The 19,652-nt window shown below is 37.9% G+C and overlaps 1 protein-coding gene across 2 annotated transcripts in view; it reads right to left on the reverse strand.

The window, feature by feature from the left end:
* TMEFF2 (transmembrane protein with EGF like and two follistatin like domains 2) overlaps positions 1-19,000 on the reverse strand; it is a 256,835-nt gene extending 237,835 nt beyond the window's left edge. For both annotated transcript variants that reach the window (XM_003801832.3, XM_003801833.3), the window contains exons 1-4: positions 17,658-19,000; positions 15,229-15,338; positions 7,601-7,730; positions 2,846-2,872 (exon numbers count right to left, since the gene is read on the reverse strand). In XM_003801832.3, the coding sequence (XP_003801880.1) occupies positions 2,846-2,872; positions 7,601-7,730; positions 15,229-15,338; positions 17,658-17,829 (439 nt within the window). In that variant the 5' untranslated portion in view covers positions 17,830-19,000. The remainder of the gene's footprint in view (positions 1-2,845; positions 2,873-7,600; positions 7,731-15,228; positions 15,339-17,657) is intronic.
* Between the last annotated feature and the right edge of the window lie 652 nt (positions 19,001-19,652).

Here is a 19,652-nt window from a genome sequence, read left to right on the forward strand (position 1 = left end):
TTATTTCAAATATATTCTACAGAAGTCAGTTAGAATAATCATTAGTTACAATTGCTGGATTAGCCAAGTAATCACTTTTGGTTAATTCAAAGGAAATGTAGAGGTAGCAAGTCAAATAAGTTTTACGTACAACCCAATGTATATGTGAAATGAATTCATGGATGTCCCTCTAAATTAGGGTTTTAAGTTTTAATTATTAGACTTTCTTTTGCATCTGGCACTAGAGTGAAAAATTTAAAGAAAAGTGAAACTTTCAGAGCAAAGTACCCTGTAGACTATTAAAGACAGCAATTCAGTCAAAACATTGTTTAGTATTTAACGTTAAAAAAATTTATGAAGCTAGGAATAAATATTTATTTCCAAAATTTTCAAGACAACAGTTATGTAAAAGAATAATTAAATGAGCTATATGTTCTTTTTTTTTTCCTAAAGCAAATATTTCTAAAGTTTTTTTCTTCTAAGTTACTATAAAAGTACTTTGAATTGAAAGGAAGAATTAAGGGAAAAAAGGAAAAGGGAAAATGAAAAAGAAAATAGAGAAAGGAAAGTGAGTCCCAACTAGTGCATCCCTCATGCTGCAGAAAATAATTATAAATGTCACTCATGAAATTAAAAATTATTTCCCCAAAAACAAACCTTACTTATGGCACAGGATAACGTAAGGAACCAGATATGTCAATGTAAAATGCAACTTTACATTCATTTCCAGGTGCTAATAACAATGAATAAAAACGGAGAACTAGGATCGCAACAGAACTCACATGTCATTAAAAAAGATTAAAGAAATGATATAGGTATGACAGGAGACTCAAGTAAAATATTCTAGGTAACACTTTGATAGAAGGAGGACTGAAGACAGTCTGTGATCTGGAGACTGATTTATTTTGTTTTGATTTTTAAAATGCTAGAAAATTAATGAGACTAGTTGGGTGAATGGCGGAACAGTTAAACCTCAAAATAGAATTTGCCAAGTTAGGCAGTATAAATATATTTAAAAAAAACACAGCTGTAAAATGTGCATCTTGCAAGGGTACATATGAAACTTACTAAATGTAGAATATAAATGCCTTAACACAATAACCAAGAAAATGCCATGAAGGCTATGTTAACCAGTTGGATGAAAATATTTCAAATTGTATATAAAACCAGCACAGTGTACCCCATGACTGCATTAATGTACACAGCTATGATTTAATAAAAAAAAAATAAACATTTTATACTGAAAAAATATACAGAATTTTGCATCAAAACTACTTCCTTAAAAAAGAAAGATTTTAAAATTTGATTGTTTTTTTAGTATGATAAGGGTAAAACACCTCCTCAAGGAACTTCCTTTTCCCTTTCCTTTTCTTTAAGATTTAACTTGTTCTTCTAAGCGCTTTTCTTCAAAACCTCTAGGAAAGCTTTCCTGGGAAAATTAATCAGCGAGAAGAAAAAAAGGCTTAATTTCTTAGAAGTAGAGAAAGACTGTCCAAACATCAAAGGACTGTCCAACATCATGTGCTGGTGAAATACATTCTGTACTTGAGTCCTGACTGCCGTTTAGTTTTAGTCTTTATGAGAAAAAAATTGTGCTCTGATATGCTGCTCTAATTATGTTCTCTGGGTATTGCTTATTTGAACTAGTTAAGCCTTTCATTACATAAGGCAACTTGATAAATCTTTCAAGTGTTTCCTGAACTAGATAAAGGATGCATTAAAGATTTGCCTTCCTGAACCCAAGACCTTCTTTTACTTATTTTTCAGTTCTGAATTTAAAAACTAAAATTAAATTAGAATCATATGTTCAGTTATTTTTTACAACTTAAGCAAGGCCTTGAGAGAATATTTATGTTTTTGTTCTTTTTATTAACCTTGAAATTATATCTGGGTTTTGATTTTGTTTTACTTCATATGTATAAAAGTAGAATTCTGTTAGGATTTAATTAGGAAAAACATTTGGGACATTTGCAATGAAAGCTCAATATATAAATACTATCTTTATTTGATAGTAAGTACATGAGATCAAATTTTTAAAGTTTCTGCCTCTTTCTAATCTTGTAAACTTCCTTAATCAAAACAAAAGGATGACAGCATCTATCCCACTTTAGTAAAAATAACCATAAATTAATGTAATCAAAGCAGCAAAGATAATATCTTATTTTCACTGGCTTAAATTTTATCATTTTTACTTTTATGAACCAAAGCTCCTTCAGTTTCAAGTTATAAATGTGATAATTAGGACATTGTCTACATGATAGTTAGCAACATGCTAATATTAATATCTAGTAGATAAGAAAAATATTATATACAATAGAACCTCTGTACGATGACCACCCAAGGGACGATAACAAAGTGGTTAACATATGGCAGTGGTCAACACCAAGAACTAGGCCTACTGGGCCCACTGTACTGGTACATACATGAGGTACATTCAGTCTATGAAAATTAGGTCAACTTAAGGATGTGGTCAATGCAGGGAGGTGGTTCACTATGGAGGTTCTACTGTATTTTAAAACCCAATATTTAAATGATTTTCTCATGAATTCTTTCTGCCCTGCCAAATATACTTAGAAGATTGTCTTAGAAAGTGGTGACATTATACAAATCTATCTCAAAAATAACTCATACACACATATATAAGCAAAGATGATTATGTGAAGATAAAGAGTATGATTTATAAATATGCTAAACAATTTTATGGTATATACATTTACATAAGAAGGGGAATATTTTTTATATTTTCCCCTTCTCTAAATGCAAAATGTGAATTGTCCTAGATATCAGTAATGGAATATATATAAGTCAATATTTGCAATATTCATCCACAAATCTTCAAATGTATAAATAAAAAGGCAACTCCTACCTCCATCTCCAGATCCTGATCCTGCATCTGTAGTGGAAAGAAAACCAATTTATATTTGCTTGAAAAACACATGCAAAAATATTTATAACTTTTTATAGTTCAAGTGTGCTTTCTTAAGAGTGCAACGTCATCATGTGAAAAATTAGTAATATCCAGTTTGATAGCATATATTTATATCAATTTAATTTAATTTCTATTCATGTAACTTACAAAATAAATTACCTAGCATTGCTATTTTAAAAATCTGTGAAAAAGCATTATTCAGCTTTGAAAAAATACTTGATCTTAACTAGGTAAAATCCTCCTTATTTTAATTTAATAAAGATTTATTTTGTGCCCTTAACAATGACAACGAATATTCCAAAGGAAATGCTTATAACAATCAGTAAATTTTAGAAGTTTAACAGTCTCATAATTAAGGCTTATTTTCTTGTAAATTGCCTATGAACAAACAGAAAACCAGTTTAAAAATAAATATCTTTTTATGCAATTGCTAACATGTTTTACAAATGCCACAACTGTGGATGATTCTCTCTGTGCCTAAATCACCCTTTGTTTTTGAAATCAAAGAGTGAGCCTAGCTTTTGCCTTTGTGCTTAAAATTGGATATACACTAAGAGATGCTGATGGGAAAAATAATACTCTCCTTCTGAACTTCTTTCTCCGCTTCTTCTCTCACCTTTCTCTCACATGAGTATGGCTGGTCAAAGTTATCTATTTCTGAGAACTCAGTTCACAGAAATACCTAGTTTTCTAGTTGAAGTCAAGACACGGAGTTTCCATCAGCTGCTATCTCTGAAATGTAGACATCATCTTCCCCCTACCACCCACCTTTCATTCTAAATACACTTGCATATGTATGTTTAATGCTAATATAAGAGAATAAGGCTAATGTTGGTATTCCCTGTCTGATGTGCCCTCATCCCACAATGAAATCTCAATCAGAGTTCAAGATCTCTATCAAAAGCCACCTTTATGAATTTATGGATGATGTGTTAGTCTAATCAAAATAAATGTTAGTTTGATCCATGATACTTTATTGACAAGCACTACACAGAAAGAAGTACGTTGCATAAAAAGCCACAGAAGGCTGACACATAAGTAAGAATGAATGAGACAATCCCTCCCTCCCCATCGTCCTCTGTTTTACCAGCTATGGCATTAGCACTGCCATGAAGGAACAGTTGTTTGAATTCTCAGTGTTGATGGAGACTCACATTAACTAAATTCACAGGATTTAACACTATATTGGAATGTCAAGTCACTAATTACCAATATGACTGGGCATATGTCTCTGAGTCCGAATATCCTTTCCTTAAAGATAAGATAATTGGTAAAAAATAATTTGTAACAAAAATTATTTTTAGTAACTATGAGATCACACAAGAATTTTTATCTGAATTTTTATAATATAATCTGTTTAAAATAGCAGATCAAGGAAGGTTGATCCGTTCAAATCCACAATAGAAAAATATTTCCACCAAGGGAAATGAAAATCCTAAGTCATAGCTCCATCTCTTTTGGACAGAACAGTGTTTGAATGCTCACTGTTTGTCCAGTTTCTTTCACATGCTTTCACAGATTAAAATTTTAATTGACTTTATTTGAATTAATTTAAAAGCTTTATTCACTATTACTTGTAATTATCAGGTGCTAAAGAGCAGGTTGTACTAATTAATGATAGCATATTCTACCTATATTTTAGTTTAATGTATATGTATTTTTTATTTCTTAAGACCATAAACTTTAAGTCAAGGACAATGTGTTATTCATCATTCTATATTTACATGCACATAAGTGGAAATGCATAAAAGCTTGTGGGTTCCAGCTCCAAACCTTAGTCATTGAATGACATAAGAAATGTTATTCAACCTTCCTACATTTGTTCCTCCTCTATTCAATGAGCATAGTAATGTCCATACCCATTGGACTATTTTGAGGTGTACTGCCTAACATACTTTAAATGTTAAGCATTATCTGGAAAATAATAATTAAAATTCAGAGTAAACCTCTTGCCTATTAATCTGCAGGTTTTCTAACAAATACAGATGGTTGGGAAAATCAGAAAATGTGGCAGTAGTATTTTTGGATTATATTTATCCATATATGTTTCTGCAAAATTCAAACTCCATAGTTCTTAAGACAATTAGTGTTTGGTTTGATCCAAATTAAATAGATAGGGAAGAAAGGAGGAATAGATTGGAAAAATGGTCACCATGGCATCATTATGAAATCGTGATGGGAAATGGAAATGTTTCCTCTATCACAAAATGAATCATTTTGTCAAACTAGAAATAAGCAGCCTACTAAAGTCTTATTAGTGAGACAGAAACATATAAGACAGTAAGTCATACTGTTGGACCTGATTCTGGGCCCCTGGTCTATGCATTTATTTTATTTTATATTTTTTTTGGCGGGGGCTGGGTTTGAACCCACCACCTCTGACATATGGGGCCGGTGCCCTACCCTTTTGAGCCACAGGTACCACATGGTCCATGAATTTCTCACACGGGAAAAAGTTAAACCTACAGGAAGACCAGGGAGCAGACAGGTTGATATAAAACCGTTTTCTGGACCAAAAATATTTGCAAGTTTAACGAAATACATTAACTACAAGTTATATCTTCTACTTACTTTTATTCCTAGAGTTCACAACTTGCCACTCAGTGTTAAGCAACATTAAAAAAAAAAAACAACTGGAAATTCTACAAAGAAAAACACGGGAATCCCATTTAGACCAAAAGCCTGAACCCCAATTTATTTAGAGTCAGACCTGGTTAATCTAAATTGCTTTGTTCCTTCATCATTATTCACTTCAAAAACCTTTTAGATTTATAAGTCAATGGAAGATGCATTCAGCAAGACTGGCTTACTCATTAAATCCTGTAGAAATCTGAGCATGTGAATGAGCTAAGGACGGATTACTCAATTGCGATTAAATTTTCTACTTGGCTAAGTATTTATTTTCATAGTATAACCAGCACCAGGGACTAGAATGGAAAGATTTGAATGAATCAGGAGAATGTGATTATATGTGCTGACAGGAACTTGGAGGTTGGTAGGTAAGAAAAAGAGATTTTCCTCCGAACTTTTTCAGTCATAACTGTAACTTTTTTTTTTTTTTTAAATGACTAGTGCTTGTTAACCCTAAACTGGCTGCTGTCAGGGAAGAATGGGCATCCTCTATGATTTTGAATAAGCAAATGTTTTCCTCAATATTCTGTGGTATTTGCCTGCATCCCTCCCAGTTTCAAGGACTGAAAGATTCCTTTATTTTTTCCTATTCTATTTATCCTAATGTGCCATTTTTTGTTCTTAGTTATGGATGATTGATTTTTCATAATTAGTTGGCTCCTTGTCTTTCTTCCAAATTCCATCCTTACAATGAGAAGCACGCTGCTCCCCCTCACGCCTTCCTGGGGAAGTTGCCTGGTGACTTTCACACGTTCCTATCACTTTTAGTCACTACTTCTCACGCCCAGATCAACCAGCAATGACCTGTTTGCTCTAGCAAATGAGAAACAAGTGGAGCCCTGGTCCAGCTGGCCTCCTGACCACACTTCCAGGAAGGATACTCACATCTCAGAGAAAGAATCATTTAGGAGAAGAGACTACCTAACAACCAAGACCAAAACAAACATCATTGCTCATGAGACATGACACCATTCCTCTGCTAATTCTTAGAAACTTTGGTCGTCACCAGAACCACGTGGAATATCATCAATTACTAATAATCGATAGGCTTAAGATAAATCTTGTGGAGAATGTGAGACTTTTCTCTTTGCTCGTTTTCCACCCTGCCGCAACCACTGAACACCTAAATTGTAATACTCTGGAATAGAAGTACTCGTTATCTAAAAGGGACTTTTAAATTAAATAGACTTTTCATGGCATTATTCTCTATTTCCATTTTTGGAGGAAGTTTATATTTGATACCATTATTATTCTCCTGCTTATGTCATCCAAATTCTCATAAATTATGACTTTTCAGAAAGATGCTACTTTGCCGTTAAGTACAACTATCATGGAACACTAAAATTGTTTTAATTTATGCCATTTGATATCTTGAGATGAACCTGAAAACTCAAGCTAGGCTTTATTCCCTCTTGGTCTTCTTTTTTCCCTTCTGCCTATAATGCTGTTAAGCTCTAAACCCCACTGTACATGAAAAGCAAAAGAGCATTTGAAGACACTCTTCCTTCTCTCTTTATAGCATTTTTGGTACAATATAACTGAAAAGTTTTGTAGAATTCCAGGTTAAGTGTGTCAAAAAGGACATATGTCATTGGAAATTATTTCTATCACCAATGCCTTCTTCAGGGCTGCTAAGATCTTAGCTTTAGAACCCGAGCCTGCAAACGTGCCTTCCAGCAGATAATGTTACTGTTCAGAACAAGCAAACAAACTAACAAACCTACCCATGCATGGATAGGGTTCCAATTATTTGGCACCTGGGCAGTCAATCTAGATTTCTAATTATATTTGACTCTTATTCAATTAGCTGCACTTCATTAAATAACATATGTATTTAAATCTACCCGTGTCATTATTGTAGATTTCCTCTTTCTTCCAGCAATGATTCACAATATAAATAGACAAAGAATACTAATAATGCATGCTTTACACAAAAGAATTAGAGGTTTGTTTAGTCAATATGATCTGAATTATTTATTGGGAGATAACATAACAAGAAATATAATATATGGATTCTTAATGAATCCATACAGAAGGTTCCAGGGGGCATCACAGACATACCTGTGGCACATGATCCTTCTGACACCACAAGTATCTCGCTCTGCTGTTTGCATGCAGCTTGCCGCAGGTAGCACTCATTCTGGTAGCTCTCCCCATTGGAGCCACACACAGGCACATAGTCATTGTTGCACTGGGAAACAGGCAGATGTAAGGCTGTGGTTACTACTTGGAGTCTGCAACGCTCTGACATACTGAACAGACACTTACAAAGGAAACCTCTTATCTGCATTTTCAGTGATCTTCATTGTATCCCCTAAGTGTTTGACTTTGTAAGGGCATCCATCACGCAAAGATACACAAAGGCAATTTCAAGTCAGCCAACTAGTCATTTGATTTAGATAGGGTAAAAAAAAAAAAAGAAAAATGTAAATTGATCAGGCGATTCCAACGATGTGAATGGACAAGTAATACAAAAAAGACATAGCAGCAAATGTATCAATACTATTTGATATTATTGTTCTGACATATGGCCCGTCTGACTTTGTGGCAAAAATCAAAACATCTAATGTTCAAGCTGTTCAAAAACAGATAATGTCTAATTGTGTCTTGAGCTTCTCTAGTATACTGGAGAAATGCCAAAGAATCCAGTTACTCATTGGTTGCTTTCCCTCTAGCAAAAAAAAATTTTTTTTTTTTTACAAATTTCCAAATATTCAGATAAGATACTGGTTAGCTAATTATTTTTTATACATCTTTAGTTTATTGAATATTGATGTAGAGTTTAGGGAGAAACAAGAGGACGGGACAGAGGGAAAAATTCAACAACTACTGAAATATATGTAAACTTTACTGAGTATTCCAAAATATGACAATTAATAAATATTTCATAAAGAGAAAAGTTCATTCTTAAAACAACCTCATTGCAAAAAATGTCCTCATTTGACAATGGAAATCAGGCCACCTATGGGGTAGAGTCCTCATAACATAATTATACTCTAAGGCATTAGCCATACTTGGCTTGGTCCTATACCTGCTAATTACACCAGGGACGTGATTATCTTATGATTACGACTATCGATGCACTTCATTGTTTAATTATAATGAATATAATGATCAAGATAATTATTTATAAGTTCTCACCTATGCCAGGAGCTAAGTAAAATATACTTACAGATACATGTGAAAATGTCTTTCTGTGCTCTACTTTTAATTACAAGATTTCGATTTTGAATGTGCCATAAATTCATAACACATACAAAATAAACCTGTGATCTAGTGAAATGACTGGGAATGTTTCAATACATACAATAAATCTGAAACTGTGTAATCAGTAAATGCCTACTCAAGGATTTATACAGAAAAAAAGGTAAGCTCTCAACATGTCAATAATACGTTTGATAAAATTGTGAGGTTTTTTTCTTACTCTGTTTCCTTACAATATCTCTACTTCCTTATTCCTAATCAGCTATTTCACTCTTGTTCTTTACCCTTATGTAATAATAGTTTCATAATCCCAACAAATTCATAAATTGTACAAATCAATGTTCTTTGATGTGAACCTTAGTTTATGTCTTATTTTTTAGATATTATTGAAAAATATAATATTTTACTAATTGTTATGTACTGTTTTCCAAACAGTAAATCCAAATTGTATGACACTCATATTATTATGGTTGTAATTGCTAACAGGATGATTTAGCACACATTTAAGAAATCTTTATTTTTTTTTATTTTTTATTGTTTTTTTGAGACAGAGCCTCAAGCTATCCCCCTGGGTAGAGTGCTGTGGTATCACAGCTCACAGCAACCTCCAACTCCTGGGCTCAAGCGAGTCTCTTGCCTCTGCCTCCCAAATGGCTGAGACCACAGGTGCCCACCACAACGCCCAGCTATTTTTTGGTTGCAGCCATCATTGTTGTTTGGCAGGCCCGGGCTGGATTTGAACCTGCCACCTTAGGTGTATGTGGCTGGCCCCTTAGCCACTTGAGCCACAGGCGCCGAGCCAGGAATCTTCTTTATCTTAATTTCTACAATTTATAACCTGGATATTCTATAAGCCCTCTATGTAGTGATTCCTTTCCACAGCTTCAGTACTGACTTCCAGAATCAGTCTGTTTATGTGATTATATTTTAAGAACTGACTTGATTAGAACTTTTCATTCACAATTTTTTAATTCAATGGGCAATTCACTTCTGATCTGGTGATAACTGTAAAAGCTGTATTCATGAGATTTCAAAATATTGTGTTTAGTTACATCTAAAAACTGACCTACTCTAGCACTGAGCATTGCTGCTATTACTCAAGTAAGAAGGCAGAAGCAAAATGCCAGGAAAGAGCTGGATTACACCATGGCCAGGAAGGCAAGTGCTTGCCAAAGTGTGCTGTGTTCAGGACCTAGGACAGGAGAATGGAGGTTGGATTTGCGGGGACCCTCTAACACTGCAATGGGATCTAACTCATGGGGGAAAGACTAGAAAGAAGGCAACAGCTGGTAACATTATGCCAATAGACTTTCTAACCTTTCAGTACACAGAATAGAGTCATAATTAGTGCCCATGATTGGACTAGCTAGCATCTTATGCTTGAGTCCTGGCATTATCTCTGGTTACCTTTTACTCTCCTCCTCCAACTCTGGTTATAATACTTTGTGTGTAGATTATTTGAGTTCACATTTTCTTCTTTCCAATCCTTCAAATTTCTCTGTGCTTATCATCTACTTCTGCAGATTACTCAAATGTAGATCAGTGGACTAAGAGTGGAGAGTAGGAAGTATTTATTATCTCTGTCAAGTGCTAGTACACAATGCTGATATGCATCTTAAAATATCAAAGAAAACTGATAAAGTTCTCATATGCTGCTTCAGAGGGATGCAGTAAGCCAAATGCCAACAGTACTAAAAACAGAGCTGCCAAGTTCCATACAAAAGCCAAAAGGGAGATTTCTACAGAGCTGAAAGAGCTTAACTGTAGATTATCAGCACGAAGTTTTTGGCCCTTTGTATCAAGACTTGCACTCATTAACATGAATAACACAAGGAGGAAGCATGCTTTAAATCATTAGGACTAATATATGGGCGAATGTCCTAAATTCTCTTATTTCTCTTACTGAGTTGATGTAGGACTTTGTGTATGTTATCCAACAATTAAATATTCAACTTGGTTATAGTTTAGTTTCCCTATTTTAAATGGTTACCTGAGTCCTTTGACAATTAGACGTCACCTTTTTAAAACATGAAATATGTTGGAATATTCACTTATAAAGATAACCGTAAATTATTTGCCTTTTATGACATGTTATTTTCACCAGCAGTGTTATCATCTAACATCCACACTGAAACATGGCATATCTAGAATTAGAAAATCAACATTGAAACACGGCATTTCTAGAATTAGAAAACAGAATAACCCCAAGCATCAAAATAGGCTAACTCTACGCCAAATTATTGGGACTGGTTTTTAGTGGTAATCATGATACTGCTCAGTGACTTGCTAAAGGCCACATAGTTGGCTGGTAAGAGAAAAAAACAAGACTCCAGCCCAGATGGTTAGGTCCATAAATGTATGTGTTGTACAAACTTCCTCTCAGGGAAAAAGTGATTCTATTTTTCCTGAGATGTTTTTACAATTTTTAAGTTTATTTTCCAAATATGTGTTTTCTAATATATGAAAATTTTGTTCCAAAATGTCCACATTGCTTAGGAAATTAGCTACATGCCATGCTAATGGGTTTAATAACTTGACACAATCTATGGAATTCATTTTTGCAACAAATGAATAAAAATTATGTGAGAAGTCTTTCATGTGGTTTCTGACTTGTTGGATTAATAACATTTTTTAGATGAGATTTCAGGTTCTAGAAGCTACGTATGGCTTATATTTTATATGTTGTCGGCACCTTTTACAGAATCTGGCATGCAGAAGGTGCTCAACAGATGTTAAGTCAATTCTGTTATATTCCCAGTTGTCAAGGATTAGGAAGAATGGGTTGGTATATTTCTCTTCCAAAAAAGAAAAAGATCTAAAAACTTGCATATGTTCCAACCCTTTGACCATTCCGTAAGTAATTTTTACTTCTCTGCAATTATGTCTTCTTAAATAAAAAAAAAATGTGTGACTTTACGAGTGGACAGACCTGTGACTACGGCAGAAGTAACTCTGTGTGACTTTCCAGATTAGGTTTCTAAAGGATACGCTTCTCCCTCTGGCTCTTTCTCTCTCTGGATGCTTGCCCTTGAAACTCAGCCATTGTGCTATGAGGAAGCCCAAACTAGGCGATACAAAGAGATCAACACGGAGAAGAACCAAGGTAACCAGCTGACAACCAGACACATGAGTGAGAGCCCTGGGATAAGTGTAGCATCAACTCTGTGTTCCCCTCACCCTCCTCAGCTAAAGCCAAAAGGAGCAGAGATGAGCTGTTTCCTTTAAGCCCCTCCCAAATGGTATATTCATGAACAAAATAAACATTCATCATCAGTTTGTTATGCAACCCTAGAAACTAGAACATTTGAAAATCTAAAGCATGGCTTGATAAATAAAATTATGCAATATTCGAATTGGATAAAATCTGCAAAACACAAGGATTCATCATAGTTTAAAATTATAAAAAGATAATGGATCATTGTATGACCAAAGCTACCTATGAACAACCACATATGTATCTCCCTCCTCCTTCTCCCTTTCCTTCCTTCCTTCATCCTTTTATCCATCCATGCATTCATTGCTTCTAAAATTTTATTCTCATAACTGATGTACCAGATTAATTACCATATCAGCTGGTATACAGCTAGGAAGGTGAGATAGAGGAGATTGTGTGCCACTTCTGGAACTCATGTCATCACCTAATAATTAGTTGTATTCATTTTGATATTAGGAGTTGTCTATAGTAAATAAATACTTTTCTGGTATTTTCATTTGTATGTATGTCTTGGAAAGAAATGCTATTTGATCTTAAAAGATCTAGGTTCTTACTCTAGCCTTATTATTAAATGATAAATTATTTGTGTTTATGAACCTTAATGTCTTCATCTTTAAAGGAAAAAGAAAATGATTATTTTACTGATTTGTGACAAATAAGTAAGATAATATATTTGAAGAGTAGAAATTGGTTTATTTAAAATTGTCTAGGAGAGGAGAAGACTAATATGTTTACTTTAATGCCTGAATAATCATCCAAATTGGAAAACACCATAGCTATATATATGAGGGCTGTCTGGAAAGCATCTAGCCCTAGAATGGGAAAAATAGAGACATATATGGGTGGATAATTTCCAGACAATCCTCATATATATATATATACCCATTTCTCTTTAAAATTTATCTCTCAGCCAAGACACTACAGTGTGCATCCTGACTGCTCTCTTTTTATCAGATTATAAGGCAAAAAAAAAAAAAAAAAAGAAAAAAAGAAAAGAAAAGAAAGAAAAGAAAAAGGAAAAAAGAGCAAAAAACTCAAAATTGTGGGAAAATATTAGGGAAAGATGAAATTAAGATAATCTTAGCCTAACATATCCTATTTATGACTTTTATACAACTTGTACCTTTCCTTTGATCTTTAATTTAATTCAGCCACATTTATACTATGTATTCTTGGTAGGTACAAAGTCTACATTTTCCGTTAGGGAGATGTTTATTTTCTCTTGTCTGAATGAGAATTATTATTTGAGAATTAAAGCACAAAATAACAACATTAATAATCCAGTGGTAAGATGAAAAAGCTAGATGAATTAGGAAAAACAAATTTACATTTTAGTTTCTTATTCAAACTTTCATTCATTGCCCCCTCCCATTTATTTTAGTTAACAATTAGAAATCAATGACACATGTAATTGGTTGACCGATGTATAAAAACCCAAACATTTTTGTTGATAGAAGTTTTGCCAAAATCATCTGTGGCACCTGAAAACTAAACACAATTCCTTTAATAAGAAAATTGTACATTTCCATTCAGTAGCATCCATCCATTTACAGTTCTATCAACTTTCTTTTTTCTGTTGGTGAAATCTTAGAACCATAGCTTTCCATTTGAGGAACATTTTTCTTGGTTCATTTTATACTGTTTACGAGTTCATTTTTTGTAGTTACCTGTGGTTCCAAAAGCAAGACAAATTTATGGAAATTACAAACTGAAAGGGGAAAATAATATCCCCCCAAATCCCGCGGGCCTTTAATAATTTGTCCAGCTATTTTTTCCCTTTAGTTAACATTTGAGGAAAGAATGATTGGGAGTTCTCATGTTCTGTCTCTTCCATGTAGTTAATTGAACTTCATGTCCATAATCACATTGTTCAGTATGGCTAGAGACGTTGGTGTCACATGCATATTAAATATGCATGAAGATGTTTTAACATTATAGCATGGCCTAAAGGGGATGGCAGTGTAGTTACAGCAATACTTGCCCACCAGGAGGTGGTGCACTTTACAAATAGCAGTTGTTGTACTGTGTTTCTTAGAAAGAAGGAAATAATGTCTATGAAGCTTTTAGCTTATCTAAAAGCCACTGAAACTTATTTAAATGTGAACTCCTTTCTTTCTCTTTACTGGGAGGTAGAATTCAATATGAAATCCTCAAATGTCATCAACAATTCTAAAGTATTACATATTAAAGTAGATAAGTCTGAATTTGAGCTTAATGTTTTCATTTGTTTTATATCTCTATTTGATAATTCTTGTAGTCTTGGAAAAGTTTTCCTAACATCACAATATATAAATTTGTTTACAGGCATACTTCCGATTTGAGCCTATATCAGACTTCAAGAGTATTTTAAAAAGTAATTAAAAGATGCTCAAGGGTTAATACAAGGTATTCGTGGAGCACCTGTGCTATCTGAAGGTAGACATGCCTAACATAAACATTTTGAGAGGGAACGAAGGCTCATAATTCACAGGTGGAAAGCATTTGTTGGATAAGGACTGTAACAGTGACATTAAGAGTTCTATAGATACTAGTAACCTAGTTTTGACGCAACTAGTGAGCCAAACTTTTTTTCTCTTTTTTAATTTTAAAAAGTTTTTTTAAAATATCAACTGCATTGTTGATACTTAAACAATATACACAACTTATAACTTTTTTTTTTTAAGATAAACTGCATTGTTCTCATGTTTATGGAATGACTTGTGCTCACGGTATTCTTTTTGGATTCCTGGAAGATTCAGTTCTAATTGAAAACTGTAGTCATGAAAAAGTTGGCACATTGATAGGTTTCTTGATTTCCAAACAAGTACAGTAGTTTTGAAGTAACATAATAAGGAGTCAACTTTAAAAATTAACCATATTTCTAGGACAATGAAAGCCAAGACCAGTAAAACAAAGAGCAATGAGATTAAAAGATGATAGCCCCGAACAAAAAGGACAGAAGTACAAATCCACACTTCTTACTCCCTATGTTGACTATTATTTCCAGTCAGTGACTTTTAAAATGCACGTTAGAAGGGTCAGAGAAACATCATTTTCTTTCAACATCCCCCAAACACAACCTGAAACCTTCTAACTCCAGAGGCATTTATAACTATGGCACGTACATTTCTCCATAAAGCGTATGTCTTCTTGACACCAGTTGGCTCTCTTGCCAGTACTTTTGCTCGATGCCAGCTTTCCTCTTAGCTTGCACAGCTATAAATTGCTAAGTGATAGGCTGTACAGGGAGTCTTGTTAATGAATTAGAAGATGCGAATGTAAAACTTCTTACCTTGAACTGACAGACGCAAGTCACAGTGTCTCCAATTCTTAAACATTCCCCATCAAATTTACAGGTGTTCGTATCACAGAGGAAGAGATCATTTTCTCTGTCATCATAACCTCAAATTTAAAGAGAACATAAGAATCATTAAAAATGATTATACAAAATGTTATACATTTGAACAACAATCAAAAATCCCCACTATCAACACTTTAAAAGAATAGCCCTAAATTTTAATTCTAACAATCACAGCTGTACTGCAAGGTCCCTTTTCACTGAGAACCTGAAAACCTAGCTAAGTGATCAATGCCCATTTCCATTTTTCACAATTCCTTTCTAGGCAATTCTCTTTTCATATTCTTTTTGATATTGCTGTATTATTTTGGTGGAGTTAATACTGACGGTGGTGAACACAGACTTGACCCTGGCTTCCTAGATTTCTTACATTTTGCTCATTAGGGGGACAATATCATAAGCCCAAACTCCACATTTTGGAAATGAGCTGGTGATGGTTTCTGAATGCCATTTTACCATTTCTCCATCTTTAATTGTTCTTTTGCTTTGAGGTCTGAAACAACCTCTTATTTGGAATTTATCCAGACAGAGAGGAAACAAAGACCCAATAATAAAGATAAACAGGCACAGTGTTTTCTGTGATGGTCTGTCTGGCTCAAATGAAGATTGATCACCTCTAAGCTCACAGGGTACCAAGTTCTTGACAATCTGCCTGCAAATACAGTTCATTCTTTTCAGTTTGTGCACATCATTTTAAGATAGCTAGCTAATAATGAGTTTCATGACTGCCGATCCCAAATTCACATTTAAATTAGTTACTCGCCAAAACAATCTGATGGTTAGGGATCAAGCGTACCAGTCATGTTGGACTACAAAGCCATCAATATTTTCAAACAACATCAAAATTAATTCTGTATAACCTCCCTATAGAAAAGTACCTAAAAAGTGATCAGGAAACTGCAAAGCGAACTTATCCTTTCAAAAATAACACATATTCACAAATGAACCAGGAATAAGTTAAAGAAACATGTTGACTTTTATAAAAGTGCCAAATTTCGATACTGCCCCAAACAGAACAATCTATTGACCCAAATCTATAGGGCTGCAAAGCTAAATTTGTGTTTAAAGATGATAAACTATCAGAATGTTGTATAGAACTTTTCTTTTTGAAACGTGTATCAGTAATAAATAAGAACTATATATTCTTTCTTCCTGTAATGGGAAATTGGTCATCTCACCTCTCAAAAGTTACATACATTTCAGCTCACATACCTTCCACTTTGTTCAGAGCCAGAATACAGCAGAATTACATTTACAGAATATAAAAAATTCCATACACACTTGCTAAAAGTAGAGCAGATCAGACCTAGGGGACAATACCCAAGCATGTTAACAGAATTTAAAATGCCAGGTCAATCGCCCCACAACGCTTCCCAGTATACTACAGGCTGTCATACCGAAACGCGAAGCCAGCTAGGAGGAGTGCAGCAACTCCCATCCTCTGGCCCTGTTTAATTAGGAAGCTTCAGCAGAGCGAAACCTGCCAAGCTCTGGCGTTCGAATCTTAAGGGACCCCAGCAAGCAAGAAGAGCGGCTGACCCTGTCCATAGAATCCTGTCCACAAATGAAGGAGTCAGCACCCACTAAGGTCGGTTCCGCCCTGGAGTAGCCTGCACCGGCGCCTGCCTAGCCTCGGGCATGCCCACTCTGCCACTCTGGCCTGGGAGACCTTCGAAGTGTTCTTTTTCTCATCTTCCCTGTACCAGTTAGTAGCTTGGGGAAGCACGAGATTCGGGACATATGTGGACTGCAGAAATAATGTCTTTTTTGCAGCCTAGGAAAGGGAGAGAGAGAGAGAGAGAGAGAGAGAGAGGGAGAGAGAAAGGAAGAAAGAGAGAGAAGCTCTTGAAACCCAGCTCCCTTAGCATCTGTGCGACCTGGTCTTAACAGGAGACCAGTGCGCCCTCATGGCACCCTTGCCAGGAATCAGCGATTCCCTGCAGTCACCATTTGATTTACTGCTTTCTTGCTCATTCTTTCCCGTAAAGTTATTTCTTCCTCATCCTTGCCAGACTTTTTTCCTTAATAATGAAAAAAAAGGTTCTGTTTAGTGTTCCCCCAGGATTGGTACTCTTTCAGTGAATCCAGAAAACCATCCCGTTTAGTATTTCTCCAAATACTCTCAGTTCCAATTTAAGCGAAGCACGCAAAGGTTTCTACACCTGCACTTTCTGCCCCTCCCAGAACCCCCACCCCCTACAGGTCTAGAATAGTCCCCTGTTCCTTTGGATGGATGTAGGTGGTCTGGGGGGTTGGGACGGTGGCCCTAGGGGTTGGGGAGATGCGCTGGGGCAAACTAGCCGCTGCTGGATATCATGGTCTTCTGTGAGGTTAGAGGGTCGGAGACAGGGTTCTGCACTTACCGGAGCAGTTCCAGCCGGTGGGCGTTTGGCAGTCACTTAAGGAGGTAGGGAAAGCAGCGAGCTTCGCCGGACGGGCCACGATGAGCAGCATCACCGGCAGCAGCAGCAGCCAGCAAAACCCCTCGCAAAGTGTCCAGCTGCTGCACTGCCGCGGGGACTCCCACAGCACCATGACTAGTTCGCGCAACTCTGCAGCAGCAAACGGCTTCTGAAGAACACAGGATCGCGGGGGCCGGGCAGCGGGCTACTGAGCATCCCGCGGACCGCGGGAGCAGAGGCGGCGGCGGCGGCAGTGGCACCCGGCGGGGAAGCAGCTGCCAAACCCGCGCATGATATCCAGAGTTTCAGCAACATCCAGTGACCCGGCTCAGCCCCGAGAGCGAGAGGGTCGTCCGCTGAGAAGCCGCGCCGGAGACGCGGGAAGCTGCTGCCATAAGGAGAGAGCCCTGGGAAGCCGGTGGAACGCGAGGAGACGGAATCCAGGGGGCAGGAGAGAGGAGCCGAGGAGGCAGGGTGGAGGAACGGTCAAGGCGCTCCGCAGCCCGGCAGCCGCCTCTCGCGCTCTGCCGCCCGCATCCCTCTGGCGTTTGGGAAGCAGCAGGTCCTCAGCCCGCCCGGGGTCACGTGGGAAGAGGCAGTCGGGCTGTGATTGGTGGAGCGGGATGCAGGTCCCGGGAGGGAGGGGTCGGCGAGGAGGTGCAAGGAGGAGGCGGCGGCGGATGCCACAGATGGGCTTGCTCGACAGGCGCTGGCCGGAGTGGGGCTAGGCGGGGAGGCGCAAGTGAGAAGCTCTGGCTTCGGGGTGGACTACCCTCACTCTCCTATGTACACTGGCCTCACTCTCCGCTCCAGGACGCCCCCTACTGAGCGCGGGGTCCAGACTAGCACCCCTCTTCCAGGCATGACCCTGGGCTACGAGCGCCGGTGGCAGCTGGGTGGCGTCTCTCTGAGCTGGAGATGGTGGGGGTGGAGGTGTCGAAGGAGCGGCAGCAGCAGGGAAGAGAAGGGAGAGCTGGCGGGGTGGAGAGGGCGTCCTACTGGCGCCCAGCGCTGGAGCGTGCCAGAGCGCACCGCCTGGGCTGTAAGGGGATACGGGATGGCAATGTCGCGGCGCAGAGGCCGGGACTTTTCTCTAGGGAGTAGCCGCGAGGAGGAGAGGATGAGAGGCGATGGTGCGAAAACATCTCCGGCCGGCCTGGCAGCAGCAGCATTTCCCAGGAGCCTGCAGCCCCGAGGTTGCTCGCCCAGCCGGCTCAGCCAGCCTTGCAGGCGCTTTTCTCTCTCTCCTCTCTCCCCGGCCTGGCCCCCGCCAGCTCCGACCCAGCCCAAAGGGCCGAAGGTTTGAATCCCTCTCCCCATCCCACGCTCATCTCCAGCCTGGAGCCTATTGGCGTGGCAGCCTGGGCGGTGCGGTCAAATGTGTTCGGAAGGTCAGATTGGGTCCGGACCAGCGGTCTGAGAGGAAGAAGGGAAGTCTCTGCATAAGCAACGGGTGGGTTGCTGGGCGCAGCCGGGCAGCGGCGTCAGCTAGAGCGGGCTCTCTTTGGCGGCTCGGGTAGTGCCCCTGGGCTCTTTAAGCGGGTCCCTGTCTGACCGCCAGTGACTGGACGGAGCGAAAAGATCTAACTCTGCTGGAGTCGTTGGCTCTGCGCGATTCTTTCTTTTGCTCCGGGAGGCGCAGGGCAAACGACGTAGGGGGACCCGCCTTCCGCCTGCTGCATTCTTCACGCAGTTAGACACACTCAGTAGCCTAATGGCATTTTGTTCGCTCCCAAGGGGACCGAGAGCTTTCCGGGACAAGGATGGAGAGGAACATCTTCCTCCGTGACCCGGGTCACTATTGCAGTTGGTGTTTTGGATGCTGTACACCGAGGACGCGTGTGCGTGTGTGCATGTGAGTGTGCGTGTGTGTGTGTGTGTGTGTGAGAGAGAGAGAGAGAGAGAGAGAAGAGAGAGATCATTGATTCAGTATTTTTTTCTTCTCTCTCTCCTCTC

The sequence above is a fragment of the Otolemur garnettii genome, unplaced genomic scaffold (genome assembly GCF_000181295.1).
Source record: "Otolemur garnettii isolate 467f Iridium unplaced genomic scaffold, OtoGar3 scaffold00222, whole genome shotgun sequence".
NCBI classification, from domain to species: Eukaryota; Metazoa; Chordata; class Mammalia; order Primates; family Galagidae; genus Otolemur; species Otolemur garnettii.